This window comes from Larimichthys crocea, chromosome VI (genome assembly GCF_000972845.2).
Source record: "Larimichthys crocea isolate SSNF chromosome VI, L_crocea_2.0, whole genome shotgun sequence".
Lineage (NCBI taxonomy): Eukaryota > Metazoa > Chordata > Actinopteri > Sciaenidae > Larimichthys > Larimichthys crocea.
In genome coordinates this window covers 14,513,485-14,528,246 of record NC_040016.1, presented here as the reverse complement: position 1 = coordinate 14,528,246, position 14,762 = coordinate 14,513,485, and the positions used below count along the sequence as shown (strand labels likewise).

Here is a 14,762-nt window from a genome sequence, read left to right as displayed (position 1 = left end):
CTGTGATGTACTCTCACATACACTATAAATTAATCAAATTAAAGCTATAATATGAGATATTTATGTTCTGATTGATGTAATGCGGCCAGTATAAATGTATGCAGAATTATTTTCAACCATCAGACTTCCTCTTTCTTAGTGTAGTTTAAAACAGTGTTTTTGATCCTGGGTTGTTTTTTTCTGTTTGTGTGGTTAATCAAAACATTCTTAACCCAGCATTAGCCACATGAATGTACTGTTATTTGTATTGCATGAGTACGTCTTATTCCTTAACAATAAAAGACAAATTTTCTGCCTGTTTATCTCGAAAACAGCATCACAAAGTGCTGAGAGCTGGTTAACTTGAGCTGAAACACAAACCTCTCTTTGGCTGGCTCTGACACGGAAACTGCAGCAACCACAAGAAATGTTTTGGTTTTTTTCATACTATATAGATGGAAAATATGCTCAACTAGCAGACAGATTGGATTATTTCCCTCCACGCAGAATGTCCTGCAATACCTCAGCTGTCTCCAGTGGCCTCTGATACGAGCATTTCCAAGTTCTCTTCTGAAAACAGACTTATATCATAGCAAGAAATAAATAAAACTAAAGTGACATGATAAATCCAGAGTGGTTTATTGGTTTATCGAGTGGCAGGTTTGCCAAAGCACCATAAGAAACAAACTGAGCAATAACCCGCCTTTATATATTTCAGGTATTAAAGCATGAGTAAACAATATTAATAAAAAAACACCTTCATAAATGGGTTTAATACAGCTCAAACAAAAGCACAACTTAGCTTAGCTTTCATATTTTGCACTCAATGTGCCACACTTTTTACAGCTGGCTGTAATTCTCAGGGAACAGGGATTGAAATAAATCGAACTGGAGCCGCACTGACTCTGTAACACACTCAGAGAGGGGGGAAGGGCGGCGGGACACACTGCAGCCATAAATGGGGATTAGAGATGAACACGCAGATACTTACTTCCATCAGAAAAGCCAGCTAGCACTACGCCACTGCTGATGTGCATCTGTCTATGTGTATGTATGTGTGTAATCATGTGGTGGGTGGGTATGTAGGGGAACAAATCAGCTTTGAGTAGTTGATCTGGAACAAAGTGGCTCAGGAAGCAAGAAGAGCTGTGATTTTATTCCCTAATGTTCGTGAACAACATTTATAATCGGGGTTTATAGAACACAGGTTAGGGAGGACAGGCAGATTTGGAGGGACGCTCGCGTCGAAAACCAACCAGGAGACAGAGTCAGATAGACAGTTGAGACAAAGTGAGACGGTTAAAGTATAGCCTCGTCTCAAACCAATTTAGATAAGCAAAAAAACTGAGCTCTCACGAGAGAGCTGGATAACGACGAATTTTAACTTTCCTCCTCCTTTCCACACGTACCCAGCTTTTGATGATCACACAATGCGGGCACACTCTCGTGACCAAACTTTTTGTAAGTGTTATTTTCAACAGGAAGAGGAGGATGGATTTCACTCATTATAAGTGCACAGACACAGTAAATCTGTCCAACAGATTTCTGTGGGCTAGCAGCAGGGGCTATAGCCATAATAGGTCTTGGCAGCAGAAATGTGTGGCCTGAACCACATGATAACTATGATGACGACGATGGTTGGACTTCGCTAAACTATCAGGTCATATGACTGCACTGCGATGGGGAATTTTTACCTCGGGGGTGAGGGGAGGGACAAATATCCTCAACAGCGTGACACAAGACAACAGTTTTTCTGTTACTCAGTGTAACAAACAGGGAATTATTTTTCACAGTTTCCATCTCAGTCACTTGACAAGAGCAAAGGAACCATTAATCGCACAAAAAACACTCAAAGTAATTGCTCCAAGTACAGCAAAGAAGAGACAGTTCAGCTGGGAGAAAATCAAGTAAAAAGCCGAGGGACTTTGGTCCCAGTCCAAGTGCTTCACAAGAGCAGAACAGACTGCAGCAGAATGTTAACACAGGTGCTCTGCCAAAAACTAACATGGCGCTACAGCATAGTTTTACTTACATTAAGAAAAATAAAACAGCTAAACTCCATATAGTATTTACATATTTTAGCTCAGTGCATAACGGATCTCTCGTCCATTTGTCTTCCTTGAATCTATACAAGTCCGTATAGAAAACTACAGCGTGAAGCGTCACAGGCGATGAATGCTTGTGTTTAGAATCAGTACTCAATTGGCCTTGGCATCAGAAAGTCCCCAGCAAGCGCCTTCCTTATTCAATAACAGACAGAGACTTTGTTTACATGCAGAGTGGTGCTGGGCTGCAGGCGGTGGTGGAAGGTTCCTGCTCATTTTAAGTTTCTAGAAGGCTTAACTGCTCCCATCAGCATTCATGTGACCATCAGTGGCAGTGGTAAAGGCTTAACCATGCAAAGAAAAACAACATTTTTCTTCTAGACCTTGTTGTGTTTGTAACAAAAAGAAAAAAAAACATGCAGTTTTTAGGAAATAACAGCATCAACAGTTTGTGAAAACACAGAATATTATTCTGTTTGCATGAAAATAGAAGCATTACTCATAGCAGGGTGATTTACATATCCAGCATCATTCAAAAACATCTGGCAGGCTGCAGAACCATTTATACCTTTATACTACAATAATAACACTATGACCTTTGAGAGGGCACTTTGCTTGGCCTTTCCATCGTAGAAACATTACTTTTACAGCATCTGTAAGATTTCTCACATCTGTGAGACTCAAAGTAAACCGGCAGTACCTGCTTGTCAAAAAATCTTGCCTGTGTATTTTGACCCTTTTCCAGTAGAAACAATAATAAGCTGAGTCAAAGGGATAATTAAAAATGTGGGTTAGACTCACATGGAAACAGACTCAAAAAAAACTGAGTTTTTGCCCACTTGAGGAGCTGAGAAGGGCAATTAGGTGGTGGCTTCAAAAATCTAGAATATTACACCTACCAGTGCGAGATGCAGCAGTCACTAAAATATGTTATTTCAGACAAGGTTTGGATATAAAAATACAAGAGATTTATAAAACTGAATCTTTTGGCATTGATTGTTAAACAGGTAGGTCAAAACACAAAATCATCTAACAGGGTGACAGTCATTTTGTCTTGGGAGTTATTTCTTGGCCTTTTCATCCATTTTGTTCTACGCATCGCCTCTCTGTGCCTCTTCGAGAACATTCATATTTCGGACAGCGACAGTTGACGCCTATTTTCGAGCACGTTGCCTCGCCAGTCGCTTCATAAAGCAACAAGTCACTGTCGCGATGATGACGATGCCCACAAACAAAGCAGAGGAGACTCCAATGACCAAGGGGATGAGGAGGAGGTCGACAGCTGGGGAAAGAAAAGAGGAGGATGCTGTTATGTAAACTGACTGCGTAATAGGAAAACACAGCAAGATGAGCTCAAAGATAATTATATGTATATTTTATTTTAATTGCGTGATAACCCACTTTCAGATTGGGAAAAGTCAACAGTACATTAAGTAGAAAAAGGAGGGGAACTTTGATTTGTTTGCTTTAAACCAATTCAGACATTTATATGGTACTTTTAACATCCCGGCAGCTCACGTATTGATGAAAAGCAAGTTAATGGAGTGTCCTGCTGGATAAACTAAAAGCACAGTTTGCTGTGATTTGGTCATCTAGTCCATTTAGTCTCAATATAGGATCCATCCCTATGTAGAACGGAAAGCAGGTCAACAACTTACATTGCGACCTGTGCCAACCCATGATCAGTGTAAAAATGATCATGCCACACTGTTAAAAGCACAACAGTGATATTTCAATAAATACTTCATACTGATATATTCAGCATATTTAGACTTTAACTGAATGGGACTAAAACACATACAAAATACAAATCTATCCAAGATGCACTGAAGATCACTTCATCCAAACCATCTATAGATGATGCAGATAAACATGTGGCAAGATTCATGTATAATCTTCCTTTTAAATGCTGATATAAATGATAATGTGCAAGAAGAAGTAAATACAATTGATTGACAATTGATCAGCAGAAAAAAGTAATGAGCAGCTTTCCTTTATAAATCAACTAAAAGTTGCAGTTATTTTTTATTAGAGTAGAAAAATGCTGAATATTTTCTGGTTTTGGCTTCTTATTTGTAATGAATCACTGCTGTATTTATTTTTCCATTTTTATACGACAGTAAACTGAATATCTTTGGATTTTGAACAGTTGGCTGGACGAAACAAGAAATTTTATGTCATAATGTGCATTTTTAACAGCTAAAATGATTGATTGCGAGAATGTTCAGCAGATAATTTGATACAAATGTAGCTCCTTCTGTAACAACTCGGGTTGTTACCGATACCAGTATTGGAAATGCAAGGGTATTGGCAAATACATAAGTCTACACACTAAAACAATATCACATAATTTATGAGCTTTGAAACAACACTCTGCTACTTCCCGGCAGTGTTTCTTCACCAGGATGGCGAAGCCATGACTGACCTGCACTGACTCTGACTGGCTTACTCTGGTACTCTTACCCTAACACTAACTAATCTCACTCCTTATATCTAAACCTAAGCAACAAAAGAAGCATACTAGCCAAAAAGAGTCAGTGTAGAGTGGGTCATGTGCGCCATGTGGGCGCCATGTGGGCGCACATGACCCACACACTGGGTCACTCTACACTGACTCTTTGTCTGGCGCAATGTCAGTAATTTGACTGTCTCACAGTCACACAGGGTTAGTAGTATACTATAAAATATAAATAGTATAAAAATAATAATATATATTTGCAATGCACTTGAATTGGATCTGTACTCAGTATTGGCCAATACGCAAGTTAGCGAAAGGTACTAAAATCAGTATAACGAAGGAATAAATTATGTCAGAACATTTCTAGAATAAAATTATTGCTACATGGGATAAAATACAAGTGAATCATGCTTTGCAATCTGCTAGTGAAGAATGTAGAGAGGAATCAATCTACTTAAAATGTGCAGACACCTCTTTGGGTCAACAGTAAATGTTTGGAATTTACACTTAACATTTACACAGACTACCCTCCAGCCTGTGATCAAAAGTCACCTTTTTGATCCCCCCTGTTCGATCTCCTAGACCAGCCATGATAAACCTGGATGGGAAAGGTGAAAGCGCAGAACTTGCCCCTTAATCACTCCAGTGGAGCTGCTCAGCACCCAAGAGATCAGACTGTGGTCGTACTAGGCAGCAGTACACTAGCAATGTTTTTAACTGTAAAAGCGCAAAGAAGAATCGAAGACCTTGCAAAAAATAATCAATAATCTGCGTCTTTTTGTAATCTATTACTTATCTACTTATCAGGATGATTACAAAAATCAACTCACCTCTGGCATACAGGTAAACAGTCACTGCATTTGACTCCGCTTTGGACCCTGTGTTGTACCAGCCTCCATGTGGGTCCTGCCCCCACGCCTCTGCGTGACACGCATACATGCCCTGATCCTCCATAGTTGCAGTGTGGACCCTCAGTCTGTAGCTGACAGCGGACAGACGGTCGACGCTAACCTCGCTACTGTTGGCGTAGATCTTGGCAACACCGTCGTACATGAGGGCAGCTACCAGGCTGGGTTTTTCCACAACAGGGGGGTCTGGTAGAGTAACATCGGATGTTGAGTCCCGTTCCCTCTTAAAATCTGGAATTGGCCACCGTAGCCACTGCACCTGTGCCTGGGCTGGACCTGTGGTTGTCACGGTGGCGTTGCAGATCAGGGTGATGGTGCTGCCTCTTTTTAACAGGGGGCCTCGAGGGAGCTGAGCCACAGCTGAAACTAGCACATCTGAGAAAGGAAGTGGTACGTTCAAAAATGAGTTTACAGATAAAAGATGTTTCCTATATTTGCATGTTTGATAAATATAAAGAGAACCAAACCGCAGATGCAGATTCGTCACTGATCACTGATAAAGTCTGTGTGTCACTAAAAACAAGAGCAGCATCTCTCACCTTTGGTCTTGAGGTTGACAGTGACTCCCTCAGACCTCTGGGTAAGTGTTGCAGGAGTCGAGGGGCTAGGGTTACTTCTTCCAGCATACACACTCACCACACATCGATACACCCCTGAGTCTAAAGGCCGGGCTGAGAACAGTTTCAGAGAGTACCTCCCCTCTGCCACTTTCTCCATAGAGCCCCCGCTAGCTCGGCTGAGGTCGTCTCCCCAACTCACAACACCGTCGGGACTCATCCGGGCCACCTCCACCTTCACATCAAGCACAAGCGCGTTGTTAAGTGTTAGACTGTAAAAGTGATTTATTTTAGGCAGTTTACTGGAAGCTGTGAATGCTTTATATTATTGCTCGCCGTTTCCAAAAGTGTGCCTTTGCTTAGTAGATTGATGATGTCGACCAAACTCTAACGTGATGAAATAATGCCATATTTTTCACTTCTTGAATGAAAAAGGCTGCCGTTTGGAAGCCAACTCTCAGGTATCATTTATCAGAACTTTAACTCCAGTACTTGAAAACACTAAACCTGGAAATATTTCAAATCTATCTGTAATTTCAGCTGAATGAACGTGAAACAATAATGTAACTTTGACGGAAAATAAATACCTAAATAAAGACCTAATGGTGACTGATGGATTACCTATCCACCTCTATAATTATATCAACTGGCAATTACTCTTTATTATTATACATAATGAATCTTTTAGTCTTTGAAAGCAGGCATGTATTAATTCCCTGCTACCTGTTTCTCATACAGCACTGATTTAATAAAGTAGGAAACAAAGACATGTTTTGCCAATTGTGGTGAAATGCAAACAACATTTGCAATCCAGCTACTTTAAGATTAAGATACTCCAGTTCCACTGTGCAGGTGTAAAACACACCAACACCGTTGTGCTGTCCTACTACATAAAACAATTACAAAGATTGCACTATAACCCACAAACTACAAACTATGTTTGTCCAAACAAGTCATCAGAGTAAAAATTAGTACCTCAACTCTGCCGGGCCTAACTCCATCGCTGCTTATAGTTCCCCTCTTCATCCACTGAACCAGCAGGCCAGAGTTTACTTCAGACGGCAGGCCCAGTACCTCACAGGTCAGGATGAGAGGAGAACCAACCTGCAGGGTTACCTCCCCTTTAGGTGAGGATGATACACTCAGAGACTCCGCTGGGAAATGAAAAGATGCAGAGGAAGACAGCTCAGTAAAAGTGAAAGCTAATCCTCATTTGTGGAGAGCCTCAAACAAGCACTTAGACTGTGACAAGGAAAACCTTTACAGGAAGTCATATACTTTGAGTATAATTTCTGTGGGAAAGCTCTGTAGTACATTACACGTGTAATGGCCAGGACAAAATTGATTACAGCTTTACACAATCATAGTTGTACAGTAATTTTCTACTATTGTGCTACGAAAGAGCACAGCATGTTGAATTCAGAGGTGTAAAGAAAGAATAACAGCAGAGCAGCATTGCACAAATAAGTCTGTGTAACAGTCTTTAACAAACTGGAACGCTTTATATAGCTAGTTAGCACTAATACTCTGGTATAATTCGTAGACATAAAGTCTGGTCCATTGTGTAAGCAAAGTCTCATTTAACCACAGCACTTCTCTAAACATATCTGCTTAATAACAGACACTTTATTTATGTAAACAAAAGACCATTGCATTAGTCAGACAACAAGGGCCAGAAAATACAGAACTAAATAGCGCTTGTCAGTGAGTGTTGGGGGGGAAAAAACAATGCACTCATTGATGAGATGCAAAGCTTCAGCTTCAGTTTTACTGCCGAAGAGAAAACGATTTGACCTAAATAACTTTAAGCTCCATTACTTAGTGCTAAGAAACTGTTTGTATCGCTCGTCAGTTTATAAAAACCATGTGGTGAGAATAACTCAAGCTAAACCAGGTGGTCTTTAACATTTATGTTAATCAGATTACACAGATGAAGCTGGAACATTCACAGTACTTTCCTATGAGCAAACGTATGATTATATGTAGAGAGCAGACTTCCCTGTTCAAGAAAAATGTCTGAGGAAGGACTTCCAGACAACGCTGCTCTGACCGTAATGGACACATCCGTCTCACAGTCACCCTCTCTGCAGGTTACGAGAGCCCAAGGTGGGTGAAGAAATTATCTAATCTTTTAGATCCACAGGCAGTTATCCAGCTGCCCGGGCCAGCCAGCTATCAAACCATCAAATCCACCTGGACATTCAACAAGAGAGCTGAGCATCAAGGCTGTCAGTCAGACAGCTGACATCCTGGACTGAGCTGCTATTAGTCGATTGAAGAAAATGACTGATCTAATTTAAGTTTTGAGTTTAAAATCTACTAAAGAAATTTGTAGTTTCAGGTTCTCAAATGTGAGATCTTGCTGCTTTTCTTAATCCTACATCATAGTAAACAACATAGTACAGTAAAAAAAAGACATTTAATCAAGTTACTTCTAAGATATTGTGATTTTTCAGACCATAAGGACAAATCGTTTACTCAAGAAATAATCAAAATCAGCTGATCAGAAACCCCAACATGCCCTTTATCCAATATACAGGCAACAAGCAAGGCAACACATTGACTACAAATGTGTATCGAATATTTAATCACCTCAGTATCTATCTGTCAGTAAAATTCTCAGTCAGCCAGCCAGCAAGCAAGACATTCAGTTAAGCTCTAAGTAAGACAAACATCCAGTCTGAAATCTGGAAAGAGTCCAACGTACTCAACAGCAGTACAAGTCTAGGCTGACTGACGCCACTGGGAAAGAATAAAGAGTCCTGCATTGACAAGTAGAAACCAAACTTCAATTGTTCTGCTTTTACTGCCTTGGGTTTATTCTGTAACTAGAGCAGCCAAGTTTATTTTATGATATCTTGTGTAATGTACTTGTGTTAGTGTGACCTTGGCCCTTGCCACATGCTATCACAGATGTGGGAGCAAACACAGGCACAGCTTTTTTTGGTTTCACCAACCTAGTTGCTGGACAGTCAAGTTGCCAATATCCATGGTCCTTTGTGCGATCTTCTGCCACGATCGATCCTGGTCACGAATCCACTGTGAGGCCTCACAGAAATACGAGCCGGTGTCATCTGGCTGCACCGCTCTCATCTTCATAACGTACAAATCCAGTCCGGCCACCCCGTTTCTTTTCTCCAGCGTGATCTCTCCATCATCATACCGCTTCTTGTACAAACGTCCAGGGACGACCCCCATCAGCTTGTCGATGGAGATAATCTCTCTAACAGTGCTGACCTCCCCTCCCGCCTCGCTCCCCAAACGTTTCCCAAACATGATGGACAGATGGGTGAGCTGCTCCGATTGGATGCCAGCTGAGCATGTCAGCGTTAATTCGGCCCCCTCTGGCATGGGCTGCCCGGTCAGTGAGCGGGAATAGCTGATCTGGAGTGTGTCAGGGATCACTGTGGGTGTAGACACAGACAGACAATTATATTACATCAAGAGGATACAGGAGCCAGATGGGTGGAAAAAAATATGACAAATTTAATTTATATTGCCTGTGTGCTGTTCCTATGTTTAGAAAACTAAATCAGGAAATTGGGCTGCTGAGAGTGACTGCAAAGGATTTACCACCCTTGGCCTTGGGCACTAGCTTTGCCAAAGAAAGAAGGATTAGTTGGCTATTATGAAGATAACACCACAAAACTAACACCCAGGAGCCTGCAAACATAAACTCAGTAGTACACAAAGTAGATGATGAATAGAAACCGAAATGGTATCCATATGGTGTAAAAGTTTTTTTGGATAGCTTGAGCAGAAAGAAAAAGCAGAGCCCAGAGAACTCCGGATACTGAGTATGAATAACAACAACTCATGAGAACCAAGTTAAACACATTTATCAATGAAAAATATTTGGCTGACGTTGTGCAGAGTTGCTGATAAAATCTTACGGTAACTCCCATGACAGAGTTCGAATATCAGTTTGTTTTTCCACAACTCGTCACAACTAAACTATGAGGCTGTTTTTAAACTCTGTGATAGTAGGTAGTGATATAATACAAAGGTTATATGTAAAATACCAAAACAATTTCTATTTAAAAATTATAGAAATGACTCTGTTTTGATTTGATTTTAACCCAGGTACGATCCGATCAAAGAATATGTAAACAAGATTATGAATTTAACCAGATATTCAACGTCAGCTTCTGAACTTGACATTTTTCAGTACCCTTTTAATCTTCAACTTCTATTTTATTATGTTTGTGTTACATTTCTGAGAATTAGTCTTTTTTGGATGCATCTTATTTTTTCTGTACCACAGACCTCTATTGTTTCCTAGAAACTATGAAACATACCTTTAACAGCCACTGTGGCACTGTAGTTCCCCTGGTACGTGTTATCCGTGCTGGGTGTGTAGCACTCGAACTTCCCCTGGTCTTCGGCTCGAAGCCTCTGGATGACCAGCCGGACCTTGTCACCCGAGTCCCTCTCCACCCTCACCTCCCCATTCCTCACCCGGGGCTGAAACGGGGCATAGGGGAAGCCCTTATCCCTGGTGGACACCACTCCCATCTGCCTCCCACCAGAATCTTCCCTGTACAAGAACCACTCAAACTCTTGCGTACGTGGGCCGTCATACGCTGACACAGAACAGGGCAGGGAGAGGGGGAACCCTGCAACGCGGTAGAGGGGTCCAACGGGAAGTGTCACGTCACGACACACAGCGAACTGGAGCACTATAAAAGAAAAATGGAGAGACGGGAGGAGAAAGAGTGATGAGTGGACAGAAATGATTGGAAACTAACAGTGTCAATTTCTATGGGTAAGAGTTTTGCCTTGCAGCATGTTTGGTACATGGACTCACCGATCAATACCCTGAGCTGATGACTGGCTAACAGGGAATCAATACATTAAATAGCTTTGGAGAAAAAAACACTACGGCTGGGACTAGGCCAGCTCTCCCTGAATACAATGACACATTTAATAAATGAAACACAATCTTCTTAGTGGACGTTTTGGTTTATTCTCTGATTACTTTGGCCAATTTAAATGAAAAGTTCACAGAAAAACTGTTTGCACTCTTACAAAGAGTGATACGGTTTCAATAAGATTTGCTGAAACTGGCTGTATGTCACTCCAATACAGCAAAAGCACAAGTGGTATTGAAATGACAATTATATTCTCAAATAATCAATTAATCTGTCTGCTAAAATATATTTTAGACATCCTAAAGCCATCTTCACACTGCTTATTTTGTCCAACCAACAGTCCAAAACCAAAAAGTATAAAGTTTACTGTCACATGACACAAAGAAAGCGGGCAAATTCTCACAAATGGGAAGCTGAAGGTCACGTTTGACTTACTTCCCTCCAAAAAAATGACCTGAACAATTAATGAATTCTCCAAATAATTACAGATTAATCTTCTGTCGATCACTAATGCGATAAAAAGCACATTTGACCAACTCAACCGTAACATCTTTTCCAAATTTGTTTTCCAGTGACGGAGACACTCAGGCCAAAGAGGAACAATAAACACCCTATCTCTGTCGCCTTACTATTTAATAGAAAACCTAGTGCAGATTTTAGTTATGAGAAAAAATATTCAGTGTGAACGTCAGAGGTGAGAGACGCAAGTTTCAGGTTCAAGCATCATTATATTTCACTCATTGTCTGTCTGCATACCCAACTTCCCCAAGAGCCGCTCTGAAATAGCTTCAGGCCGGCGCCAAGCTGAGTTATCTGAATACAGAAACCTTGTTTCAGCCACAGGCACTGAAACTTCTCATGCCATTACTACTTCTCATACCATACTCCAAACTATGGACGTTGTGTACATTAAAAACTAGAGATGCACTGAGCTTTTTCTCTCCCGATACAGATTCAGGCCATTATTCCCCCAGTGTATCAGTGCTCCCTTTGCCTCCCACATTTTACATTAGAAAGCAGAAACACTATCATTATATACACAGTGATAAAGAAACTGTATTAACAGCTTAATAAGGTCAATATCAGCATCACTGAAAAAAAAACCTAATACCCCACACAAGTCAACACTGACTTCATTACATATTTATTGACATTTTAGTTCTCCTAAATAACCTGTTCCACAAAAAATATGATGGATTGTCTATCAAGTGTTGGATGTTTAAGTGGGGCTGAAAGCTGGGACACAAACTCATTATCTTAAAATGCAAATGAGACCCGATTAACTCGACATAACACTCGACAAACATACGCCCACTAACAGAGACACAGAACAAAAGGATCAGGCCCGACCGTCACACCCTCACCGTCACTTTAAACTGATTAGTACCTGAACAACTAGAAATACAAGAATGGTGCGTTTTTTGGCACTCCCCACCCGTGTGTGTGTGTGTGTGTGTGTGTGTGTGTCACACCTAACAACAACTGGAGTTTTCTCACGAGCCGGGCCACAGCCCCACAGCAACATGCCCAAAGATGATGACATGGGAAACTAGTGGGAGGCTTAAGCGGATCAAGTCCTAATTAACATTGGGCTTGGACTGATAGGGCTGGGGGACACCACCGCTTGTTATGGTCCTCAGTACCATGCAGCAGGATGGAAGCCCCAATTCTCTTGCATAGTTAGACCACACACACCTGTCTGAGTGGTTATTAGATATGACTCATGTTATTATTAATAATATGAGCAGGAAGATAAAAACGGTGCCAGTCTGACATGTTCTCACTGTCTAAACCGCTAGGTCACACTCTACATCCATCAAAATGTCAAAAAGTTATAAACAAGATATTCAAACACAGCTTTACATTTCCCTCTCACTAGCTTTGGATTTATTTAGTTATCTCACCATATTTTTCTTCTGCAAAGAACATCTTTTCTGAACAAACACTGTCATCATCTTTGCCACCCATGATTGAATACTTTATTGCCATTTCGATCATATCTAATATGGGGATATCTGCTTTGGTGTGCTGAAACAAAACCTTTCGGACGTAAACACGACCACACTGAGGAGAATTGTTGAAAACATAAAATTACTAAACAACCATTAGACTTAATTAACTTGTCTAACTTCAGCTCTTGAGGCAGAACAAAGGAAGTGATATGGATATACTTCTATTTCCTCTTCCCATACAGTCAAAGGTGATAAATAAACAAAATGAGTGTTTATATAGAGTTGGTATTAGTAGCACAGAAAAAAATATTGTGCAAATACAATTACAGACCTTAGTGAGGTGAATACTTTTTCTTTGGATCTCCTGGATGACATCAATAACTAATTTTATTGGCTATAAAACACCTGTTTCTATGTCACTGCTGGCTCAACATCCAAACACTAAACAGTGTGTGAGTTTTGTTATCAGTCCTATAAAGTGACTTATAGGCCACATGAAGATAAAGATGACCCACATGGGCTGAAGTAGCATTTTAAAAAAGGCAGAAAAATCTAATTTAGGATCACCAGATTTGGAGATGATTGGACAGGAAGGATATAAGACTTGTAATCTGAAAAAGTAACTAAAGCAAATGTAGTGGAGTATGAAACATGACAATATTTGTCTGGAGTTCAAGTTGAAAGCTACAAAAAAAAAAAAAAAAAAAAAAAAAAAAAAAAAGCACAACTACCTTGAATTTGTGTTTAAGTGTTTTACTCGAGTAAAAATACTCGATTACAAGGTCAGATCCTACAAAATAAAGCTACACGCTGCAGATGATGTCTAAATGAATAGCCTGATGAAGACACAATCATGCAAATGCATCTCCGTGTGACAGATGGCGAGGCGGTTTGAGTCACTGTGTGCAGAGCAAACAGGTACACGACGGACTGCACTCACCCCAGTGTACAAATACGAATAATGCTGTTTTCATCGGAGCCATCACGGTCCTCATCATCCCACCCTGATGTCCAGATGGATTATAGTGACTCAGATTTCTCTCTCAGTGTTCCTCTGCTCATAGTTCATGCCGCCGTGGAGACCAAGTGTCTGCAAACGAAAACCACAGACACGATCGGATTATTATTCGTAAAGGAGGAGGAGGAGGAGAGAAAAATACATGATAATGTGCAAAATGAATCCAGACAGTGAGACACACACAGACTTAGCACCGTCTGCTAACTATGAACAGGGTGAATGTGAATAAAAATGTGCAAGGCTGCAGATTTAATCACCTTTTTCATGCACCATCGCATCTGCGTCAGCACGTCGCCGGCTCCATAATAATAATAATAATAATAATATCCCGGTTCGGTTTTAGATTATACCGCCTCGACAGACATGCTCAGCCATGGAGAGGTTGGCTTGGCATCACAGGGGGTTGGTGTGTGTCCATAACAAAAAAGGGAGGAGCATGCATGCAAAAAAGGATCCCAGAGAAAGAGTCGATCTGGTGCCATTGGTCAAGAAAGCGACGGTGACATTTTGAACCAATGATAATAGAGTGTTGAAACATTTATGTCCAACCGCAAGGGGGCGCCAGAGTTAAACACATACCCTGTGTGCATAATACAATCATTAACCTACCTTTACAGGCGTTCACTTAAAGGTCCAGTGTGCCAGATTTAGGATGCTCTTTTTAGAGAATATGCCAGAAATTGTATATAATATTCATAACAGTGTTTTTATGCATGTATAAACACCTGAAAGTAAGAATCTTTTAGTTTTTATTACTTAAAAATTAGCCTTTTATATCTACAGTGGGAGTGGGTCCTCTTCCACGGAGACCGCCATGTTGAAACACTGTGTTTCTACAGTATCCCAGAACAGACAAACTAAATAGGCCCTTTCAAGTGTTGTTTCTCTTTTACACTGGGAAGGCGAGGGTGATGTGACCTTTAAAGATCCACTGTGTAAGATTCAGGGTGCTCTTTTTTTACACAACATGGCAG

The 14,762-nt window shown here is 40.7% G+C and overlaps 1 protein-coding gene across 1 annotated transcript; it reads right to left on the bottom strand.

Moving 5' to 3' along the window:
• Window positions 1–733: 733 nt before the first annotated feature.
• igsf8 (immunoglobulin superfamily, member 8) lies at window positions 734–14,233 on the bottom strand. Its single transcript, XM_010732104.3, has 8 exons — window positions 14,046–14,233; window positions 13,711–13,860; window positions 10,246–10,626; window positions 8,905–9,351; window positions 6,923–7,101; window positions 5,930–6,182; window positions 5,313–5,765; window positions 734–3,306 (listed from the first exon to the last, which is right to left on the bottom strand). Exons 2-8 carry the CDS (start codon window positions 13,766–13,768, stop codon window positions 3,179–3,181), a joined length of 1,899 nt encoding a protein of 632 aa, XP_010730406.2. The 5' UTR covers window positions 13,769–13,860; window positions 14,046–14,233; the 3' UTR covers window positions 734–3,178.
• Between the last annotated feature and the right edge of the window lie 529 nt (window positions 14,234–14,762).